The sequence below is a fragment of the Seriola dumerili genome, unplaced genomic scaffold (genome assembly GCF_002260705.1).
Source record: "Seriola dumerili isolate Sdu_G_001 unplaced genomic scaffold, Sdu_1.0 BDQW01000056.1, whole genome shotgun sequence".
In the NCBI taxonomy this organism is placed as follows: domain Eukaryota; kingdom Metazoa; phylum Chordata; class Actinopteri; order Carangiformes; family Carangidae; genus Seriola; species Seriola dumerili.
This window is the reverse complement of record NW_019174311.1, coordinates 6,360,819-6,370,172: the sequence shown is the minus strand read 5'-3', so window position 1 is coordinate 6,370,172 and position 9,354 is coordinate 6,360,819. Positions and strand designations below refer to the sequence as shown.

Here is a 9,354-nt window from a genome sequence, read left to right as displayed (position 1 = left end):
GCTAAAAAGGGAATTCAGCCATCACCAATTTTGTGATTTACACCAGTGCTTTTCCTACTGTGACATGTCAAAATGTCATCCATGAAAACTGCATTTTGGCTTAAGCTATTTGAACAGTGCACCTGGAGGACAGATACACCACTCTCAAACTGTTTTTAAAATCACCACTAGACCCATCATAGAACCTCTTAGGGAATGACAAGGTCAAATCAGTTTGTATTAAGAAAAAAAATACAAGCTCTAAAAGTTCTTTTTTTAAACCAAAACCTTTAATCACAGTATAAACAAAAACAAATGACCAAAGTTGAGGAGTTAAAAACAAAGAGTCCAGAAAGTCCCAGAGGAAAAGCCTGACATCCAGCAGGTCAGGAATCAGCTCTCCAGCGTCAATCAGCTGCCACTGCCTCGGGTCGATACGGACTCCACTGGCCTCAGACTTGACACAAGGGAGTGGTCCTGGATCTCCAGCTGTGCTCACTGGTCTGGTTAGTAGCAACATTTGATGTCACAGCCATGGCGGAGTGGACAGTTTACTTGGACCTCTGCCTCATCTTTCTCCTTTTACGCTTCAGCCTAAAAAGTGATAACCAAAAGAGCCAGTTAAGACAGAAAAGCCTTCACAACATGATATAAAAAAAAAAAAAAAAAGGCACATTTATTTCTAATAGCACTTTAAACAATTTAAAGGCCGTTTGACCCCACACTATACAGTAGAAACCCAGTGACAGCATGACCAATTTTTCATTAAGCTATCACATTTTCAGTGCTTCCCAGCAGTGTATAACAATTCATAATTATATTTAAAATCTTGCATTACACGTATAGATTAACCAATAATTTAAGATTTTTCTCGTGCGTTAATTTCAGATCTTGCAGATTATAATATACTATGAGAGAATATTCAAGTCTTATGTAAATTTGAAATCACCTTCATGTGTTTTTAAATATAGGAGACTGAATTAAATTTAAAAAAGACGAAGACATGCAGACACCGAAAACGTGCGCTATACAATCTTACCTGCGCATGCGCTTCTTTCTCCACTGTGAAGGAAAAGGACAACATTAAATAGCTGAATTTAGATTTATTAATGGATTTCTGAATACACTCAGATATACTCGAAACTCAACTGAAATAGACCACACTTGGAAAAGTAGATTTATAGCAAAAAGGTAAGGCTTATGGTCGTGCTCGTTACAGCGCGTCGACATGCTAACTGGCTAAATGTTAGCACCATTTTAAACTGTAGATTTTAGATCATACAGACGTTAAACACAAACCTTAGCTCTCATGTCGAAGAGGGAAGGCTGAAAACAGAGGAGGAAATGTTGTGGATTAGCTCGATTGATTTAAAAAGACGACGATTAACTTGGATTCTGATTACAAACACCTGAGGTTCCACTTACCGACCGCTAAGCAACCGTCTCCACGAAGGACGTCATATTCGTGCGCCCTCTTATTTATACCACTTGTTACGTCACCCTGATTGGACCGCTGTGAAACACGGGAAATTGCGTTTCGTAAAAGACAAACCGTTTATGGAAAAATACAAAGTATTGCTGCAGCTTTTCCTACCATTAATAATAATTATTATTATTATTATTTGTAGAATAATGCTACAACAGGGTAGCAAAATCAAACAAAAATCATGAGATAAAACATGAAAACAATTCAGTGAGCCACTTCAGCAGGGTCTCTGGAGCAGATAAAAGACCTCTGCCTCTCAAACTATCTACTGGCTCATACGGTACTTTTATGGTAAGGGCATAAATGTAACTGGGAAAGGCCATGAAGAGCCTTAAAAGTAATCAGTAAAATTAATTAAATTCTAAAGCTTGCTGGGAGCCAGTGTAAAGAAGCTAAAACAGCTGTGATGTGGTCACATCTCTTGGTTCTGGTTAGAAATCTGGCGTCTGAGTTCTGTATGGTCTGGAGTAATTCATGTCAGTGTTTTTATGTTTATTTTGTATGTATGTATCTGTGTGTGCGTGTGTGTGTGTATTTGGGTTTTTAACCAGGGGAACCTTAAAAAAAGAACACGTGAGCTGATTATGAGAAAATAGGCCTAAGCACAAACAAACAAAAGGCTCCCCAACTCTTCTACATCAAACACTTGACTGAAGAGTCACAAAGCTACAAACAATGCATTTCTTTGTAGTCAATTTGTTTTTAACTGGATCTGTCACTTTCAAACAACAGTAACGGGCACTTCATACAGGTTTCTGGCACAGGGCACCCTGGACCTGTCTTGCAGGCCTGTTCTGTAATCCAGCCATGCATGATAGGTGTTTAACAAGCCCACCCCAATATTTCTAGACTCTGTATGCTTAAAGTTTACTTCTTTTAGGCCAACAAGAAATTGAATGTTAATGCTTCAGTATTTCTCCTCTGAAACTATATTCCTGTCATTGTTGTGAAGGATTTAATATTGCACATAGCCCCTCATGTTGGAAAATAATTTTAAACAGAGTAAATGAAGTTACCTGAATAAATACATTTTGAAAAATCCAAATACTTTAACTGTTTTGAGTTTCTATGGGTGATGGGGTGCAGAGGCCCTCTGTACAAAATATCAAATATATCAAGGATGTTTGTTTAATGTAAGTGCTGGTCTTCTCAACCAGGCTAGTGTCTAGTTTTCAGTCACAAGCCCAATTCAAATTTTGATGAATGAAATGCAATGAGAGTAAAACAACTCAAGAACTGGGATTCATTAATGTTCAAAATGATGACAAACACACACGTATCACTCATCAATCATGTGAATAAAACACAGTCCAAAAACAGAACCACACAAATGATGTCAGGTGGCTTTTTAATGTTTCCAAAAATAGTCTCTGAAAGTGGGATTTGTTTTACAAAAGTATCCATATATTTAACAGGTATGGAATTCTTATGTAAACACAGACTGTCAGACTCAGTGGTGGCACCAGAAGACTGAATGCTGAACCCTTGGCAGAAGTTAGACCATCCACAAGTGAGGAAGAAAATTTCATTTATTTTTTACTAGTTAAATTACTCAACTGGTAGGACCTAAAATGTCAGTTTTAGAAAGTGTTAGCTGAGTAACCTACAGTAGATGCCTAGAAATATACACAATGACTAGTAGGCTTAAGCAAGAGCAGTACAAATGCAGTAATTATGCTGAACTGAACAGTAATGATGACTAATGATATCAAAGTGTGTGAATGTGACACGATACCAGGGTTCAAGATGGGTGTTCAACATTTCTGCCCACGACAAAATAATGCTCATTTCAAAAAGGCATGGCTTCAGGCTTATGACTTCAAGGAAGTTATCTAAATGCCACACAATTACACTGACACAGTATTGTGCATTCATCATCCTTGGCCGCTCTGTCAAACTCATTTTATTTTTCCATATCTTTCACTACAGTTATTGTGGAGAAAGGGACAAAGGCTCAAGATCAGTCAAATAGTCAAGATGTTCCAGTGAGTATATGCCCTTGCACAAAATATCCTCTCTAGCAGCAGAACTGTGCCCACTATTAAGAGAATAAGGCTGTCTCAAGGACAGTGAGATTTACTAGGGACGTACGCGTGTGTGTGTTTTAGGTGGAGTGACAGAATTTAGGAGCAGCATCATCCCAGACTGACATCAGTTAGAATCAGAGGTATTCACAGCGGCTACACCCGCAAGTGCCTCAGACAGCTGGGACAGAAGGATTTGTGACGTCTGTTCTTTGGGTCATCAGAGGTCTGTCAGAATGTCTTGGAGAGAGAATCTATTCTGCAGCTTCAGTCTCCATCGCCTGTCCTGTTGCACTCTCAACGGTCTTTGAGGCCTTTATAAAATATAAGATTCAAGTTAGTGGGAACATTTGGAGCTTGTATTCTTGTTCATTTCATAAAACACGCTGCTCAGTAACTCACCTTCTTTTTCTTCTTCTTCTGAGTCTTACGGCTGGCTGAACTCTGCAGCAAAGCCTTTATGGGGGGGGGCAACACCAACAGTTAATGTAATGCCCTCATGAGGTACAGAGACACAATACATCAACACATAATGGCTTTGAAAATGCCAAGTCAGCCAACACCGTCCTAGAAGCAGTCCCATTAGTCTGAGCCCTTTTTTTAGGCAGAGGATGCAATATCCATCAAACACACTGTACCTTCAGCTCTGGGTCCTCCACCTCATGCTCAGACTTGTAGAGCTCTGGCTCAAAGAGGCTGTTGGTGATTCGCAGAGGTCCATTGGCCATGAGCAGCACGGTGAACTTGAACTGGGCCACAAATTCGCCTGAACACAGACAGGATTGAAAGTTGCATTAACAGTCCCAGTTAACAGGACGGGTGGCATTAGTTAATTGATTAAAATGCTTGGTGACATTGAGACCACGACTTACAATCCAGGCAGTCCAATTTAAACAATACATAAGAGTTTTAATGCTAATAAGACAGCCTCGGACATTAAGAAGAGATTGGCTGAACAACATGAAAATGTCAAAAAAACAGAACAGGCAGTGTGTGCGACCGCTTCACAAGATGGGATATCTACAGTACACACAGTGTCTGAAATGAGCATCCAGTTCACTTTCCTAGCATGCAGATACCCACATGGGTCATTTTATCCAGTTCACTTTAAAGTAAAGTTAACTATCAGCTCTTGGATGTGTTTAACAGGCCAACGTAGTATGGTCCTGAATGGCACTGTGGTAACCCGACAACAAACCCAAACAACAGTTATTGAAACAGCATCAATATCATTTTACAAGTACATTTGAAGTGTTCTGGCAACTGTGAGACACTTTTTTAGATCTCACTTCATTTTGTTCACATGAAAACAAGCTTTCAAGAATATTAATGATCACCAAAGTCCTTAAATGACACTGCTCATTGTTCCACTCACCCTCTTTCTCATGCAGCACATTGAATGGCTGCAGCAGCTCATGTTTGGCACACTCCACCACGCCCAACCTGGCTTTGCCTTCATCCTCAAATGCTCTGAGGAGATGAACAAAGAAGAGAAATGAAGAAAAATGAAGGCGTGGAACTTGGAAGATGATTTAAAGGTAAAATGAAAAGGGGAAAAAAAAAATTAAATATTTGATCTGAAGATGAAAGATACTACCTCAGGGTGAAAGGCATCGTATCAAAGCGTCTCTCCATCTCACTGAAGAATGTCCGAGATGTCTTCATCTTCAAGCCGTACACCTTGTTGGGGTCTCGTTTGTAAACGGTGGTCCTCTGACCTCCATCCTTTGCCTGAATCACAAAACAGAAAATATATTCTTAAATGAATAAATGAAATCTTCGAAAATAAAAATAAATAAATAAAAAAAAATCTAGAGTAAATTTCCTCTCACCTTTCCCTCTCCGGTGCTGATAAGCACATCCACTGCATATACCTCATGCACCTCAAACTCGGCCTTCTCATGGTCCTTTCTACAAAAAAAACAAAAGTCATCCACCGGTTAAAGAGAACACTCATGAGGTCAGTGATAATAAGCAATTGCTGAGTGAACTCACTTTTGCTGGTCCGTTGGATTTTGGATGATAGTTTTCTCCCCATCAATCACATGTTGTTTGAGCTGATGGGACAGCATGCCTGTACACATTGAAGGAATAAACTCAGTCAAGCATGTAAATCACATTCAGCAAATGTATACCAGTGGAATCACAGAGCTTAAAAGGTGCCAAATGTTCGCAAAGACCCACCCTCGATAGGAGAGCACTTGAATGACTTTGCGATCTTGTTCCAGGCTTCTGTGACCTGTGTGTTCTAATAGACGAGACATGGTTATGATTATTCGATGAGGTATTGACAGTTAAGTCTTTAGTCAGATCAGTGGTTATGGTGGTGGAGTTTTACCTGGTTTCCTGGTTTGACAAGGCGCAGGGCAGCCTCAGCACAGAGGTGAGCTGCTTTGATAACGTCAGCCTTCCTCCCCGTCAGCGGGTTCTCCTGAAGTAACACACGAGGCAAGTCAAACAACAACAAAGTATTATAAGCTGTTCATGGTGTGACTTGATGGTCGAGAAAATCACAACTCATGATTATTGAGATAATGATTGAGCGACACAGCCGACGTGTCATTTATTCCAATAGTGATTACATACCTTGGTCACTCCAACAATGAAGCTGTGAGCCACATTTGAGATGAAGCCATCAACATGCACACCCAGGTCACTGCACAGCAACACAACAGGAAAACATGAGATAAAGAAAGTCTGCATGGCACATAAATTATAAACTACAATTTAATGAAGTGCACAGGATAGACAGGTATGAATTCAGCAACTTACATCTTGATAAGGTCCCCATCCTTAAGTATGACATCAGGGTCACTCTTCAGAGGGGAGCAATGGCATACACAGTTGTTAACTGACACACAAGTAGGAAAAGCGATACCTGAGAAAGAAAGAGAGAGAGAGTGAGTGAGTGAGTGACGCAGTGCTGAGTCAGGGACACTGAATGTGACTAATGAAATGCAACAGAAGACTTACCTTTCTTCATGTCTTTTTCCTTCTTGAAGATTTTCCCAGTCTCGGCCATGATAAAGGCATCGCCTTTTTCACACAGGCTGAGTACGGAGACCCCAGCCGTAGCTGCCGCAACTACTGTCTTCAGAGCCTCTGCAGGACAAGAGATAAAAAGAGCCATGATATGTCAGTGACAGAGTGTATATAGTTTTGGACTGAAGCTAATGATTATTTTCATCATCGATTATTATCTATTCTTGTGTTATTTTCTAGATCAGATGATTCATTGTAATAAAAATAAAATCAAAACCTGCAAAAAGCCCAGGTCACATCCTTAAGTTTTTTGTGTTGTCTACCCAACAGTCCAGATGCCATCTATCAATTTCCTCTTGTTTGATTACTCCATTAATCATCTAATCATTTAAGCATGGATAATTGGATCAACATTAACATCAACAATGACTCTTGTTCACTGAAATCAGCTTGAAACAGCATAGTGCTAACAGTAAATTAGATGTCTTAAGATAAGTAGGGAAGCTGTTATAAACTACAATACAAAACCACAAGGACACACACTGTCATTTATGTGAAGCACCACAACAGTATAGGACCTGTGTGTGTTGAGTATGTGGTCATCCTCATAACCTAGAGAGAGTACAGACAATGGCAAGGGGCGAAACACAACCAATCACTGGAAACTGAATGGAAAATTTAAACTGAACTGGAAATTGAATAGAGCTGCAACAATTAGTTGGTTAATCCTTTTAGTAATTTTTTCCCCCCAAAAAGTCCAACAATTTTCTGGTTCCAGCTTGTCAAATGTTAATTTCACTGCTTTGCTGTCTCTCGTATTAAAGTAAATTGAAGATTTTTGAATTTTGTACAGTTTAGGTTGTTTGGTGACCTCACCTTAATCGATTTGAATTTGGATATTCTGAGGCAGTCTTATTAAACAGTTGATGACCTGTTCTCTAACACCACTAACACACAACCTTAGATTCATTTACTTCAAATTAACTGGGGTAAGTTATTTTATGATGGATTTACGATATGTATTTAAACTTTACAAGGCAGGATGGTCAGCTCTTTAATCTCCAGACTAGCAGATAAATTACGACCAAATTCAAAGACTATACTGATCTGGGCAAATGACAGGTGTAAAAGGTAGGCATTGAGGAAAGAGTATGCTTAGCTAGATGACTGAAAGTAAAAACGTATTTATATGTTTAGAATGCAGAAATAATGAAATACTAATGTTCATGGAGCAAACAGACTGTTTATGCTCTTAGTTTTGTTATATTTAGATTAAATGTTAAGTATTCATATTAAAACCACTCCCACCTATGACACCACACTGATGTTACTGAGTGCATGTGGCCTTGCAAATTATAGATTGCATAATATATAGGGTTCAACCACGAGTAATATCAGCATGTTAAGTTTAGGATTCATGTTGGTAACTTTACACTTAGAGTGAGATTTTGTTTCCTTCTGTTCAGTATGATAAATAATTTATTTTTGGCGTAATTTAACATAGCAGAGTACTGGGTGTGTGGACTGGCTTCTGCTTACTTTAAGACCTTAAATTACAACCAGCTCTTTGGTCAACCCCTTATATGACAATTATGTTAGTCTGGATTTCAATAAGCTGTATGTATATATTTAAATGTCGGTTACACTCTACAGGACAATCACATATTGTCATTCAATTTTGTACTTGTCATTGTTATCTGTTACGTTAGCAGTTACAGCTAGCTAACGCTTGCTAGTGAGGTTGCTGATCCACATAGCCACCTAGCTCTCCGGGCTAATGTGACAGCTACATGGCGTTGAACAAATACGGGCTACTATAAATAAAAGCGCCTTCTAATTATTTACGCGAGCCGTGTTTAACTTGTTTTAAACAAAGGCCCGCTCTCTGAAATGACCTGTGGCTGTTACTGCAGCGGCACATGGCACAGCTGCTGCTGGGTATGACTAGCTGACACTGCTAGCTAACATTAGACGGATTCACATACTTGTGGGTGGCTGAGACAAAACCGCTCGTTAATAGCTCGTTTCACTTACGATTCGCGATCTCGGCCCCCATCTTGTACTTGGTGACCACCAAGTCGTCGGCGATGGTCTGCTCCTGTGTCTCATCGTCTCCAGACATGTTGGCAGTGTGTCTGCTAACTCAGAGTAACTTTTTTTTTCTCCCGGCGGGTGTCAGTCACTCACAGGATGGACCACGCTGCTCTCTGCACCGGCCCGCCCGACTTCTACCGGCAGCTTACGATCACTAGATCCCGCCTGCCGCCAGAGACACACTGCGCAGTCAAGATAGTTCACGGCTCAGCCTCGTGCGCTGACTGGAGAGCTGCAATGCCTGTTAACATTCCCAGCAGCCCAATGTAACGTCTACAGAAGCATTGCTTTGTTTGCTATCATATACAACAAAGAAATGCATCAAAGCGTCACGTTAGCCATACTGAAACCAGCAAATATTTGGCATTTTTGTTCGGGAAATTATCGAAACAACTACTCAACTTTCTCTCAATTGACTAATCAGTTAATCAACTAATCACTGCATCTCTAGTTGACTCTTTTACCGTATGTAGCCTACCTGTACCTTATAGAAAGTGAGTGTCACTGTAAATCATGTCAGGCTTTTAAAAATAGCAGTGGTGGAAAATAACTGAGTACATTTATTCAACTACTGTACTTAAGTAGGCTACAAATTGAACAGCTTGTACTATGACTAAAGTAATTCCATTTTATGTTACTTTATACTTTTACTCCACCACATTTCACTTGTAGGCTACTTGTACTTTCCTTTTTTTACTCTACAACCTTTAGCTGATCACTTCACTAACTGGTTACTTTACAGATTTAGATTATATATGAAGCATAGAAATAGATTACAAAGTATGATGC

The 9,354-nt window shown here is 39.7% G+C and overlaps 1 protein-coding gene and 1 long non-coding RNA gene across 2 annotated transcripts; both read right to left on the bottom strand.

The window, feature by feature from the left end:
* Positions 1–407: 407 nt before the first annotated feature.
* On the bottom strand, positions 408–1,466 carry LOC111219137. The gene is made up of 4 exons (XR_002665006.1): positions 1,405–1,466; positions 1,279–1,305; positions 1,019–1,041; positions 408–573 (listed from the first exon to the last, which is right to left on the bottom strand). It is a non-coding gene; the product is annotated as an uncharacterized LOC111219137 (long non-coding RNA).
* A 1,330-nt stretch (positions 1,467–2,796) lies between these two features.
* LOC111219252 (proliferation-associated protein 2G4-like) lies at positions 2,797–8,696 on the bottom strand. Its single transcript, XM_022741872.1, has 13 exons — positions 8,506–8,696; positions 6,463–6,591; positions 6,262–6,367; positions 6,076–6,145; positions 5,828–5,920; positions 5,674–5,737; positions 5,485–5,563; positions 5,322–5,400; positions 5,087–5,220; positions 4,865–4,959; positions 4,128–4,255; positions 3,892–3,945; positions 2,797–3,803 (listed from the first exon to the last, which is right to left on the bottom strand). Exons 1-13 carry the CDS (start codon positions 8,591–8,593, stop codon positions 3,744–3,746), a joined length of 1,179 nt encoding a protein of 392 aa, XP_022597593.1. The 5' UTR covers positions 8,594–8,696; the 3' UTR covers positions 2,797–3,743.
* Positions 8,697–9,354: the final 658 nt, after the last annotated feature.

Bases quoted from the DNA above. Each gene is read 5' to 3' on its own strand.
- LOC111219252 (XM_022741872.1), bottom strand. From the start codon at position 8,593: ATGTCTGGAGACGATGAGACACAGGAGCAGACCATCGCCGACGACTTG. The intron at 5,921-6,075 runs GTATGTAATCAC...GTGTTACTTCAG, and splicing joins TCATTGTTGGAGTGACCAAG to GAGAACCCGCTGACGGGGAG. The intron at 3,946-4,127 runs GTACAGTGTGTT...CCCCCCATAAAG, and splicing joins TGGAGGACCCAGAGCTGAAG to GCTTTGCTGCAGAGTTCAGC.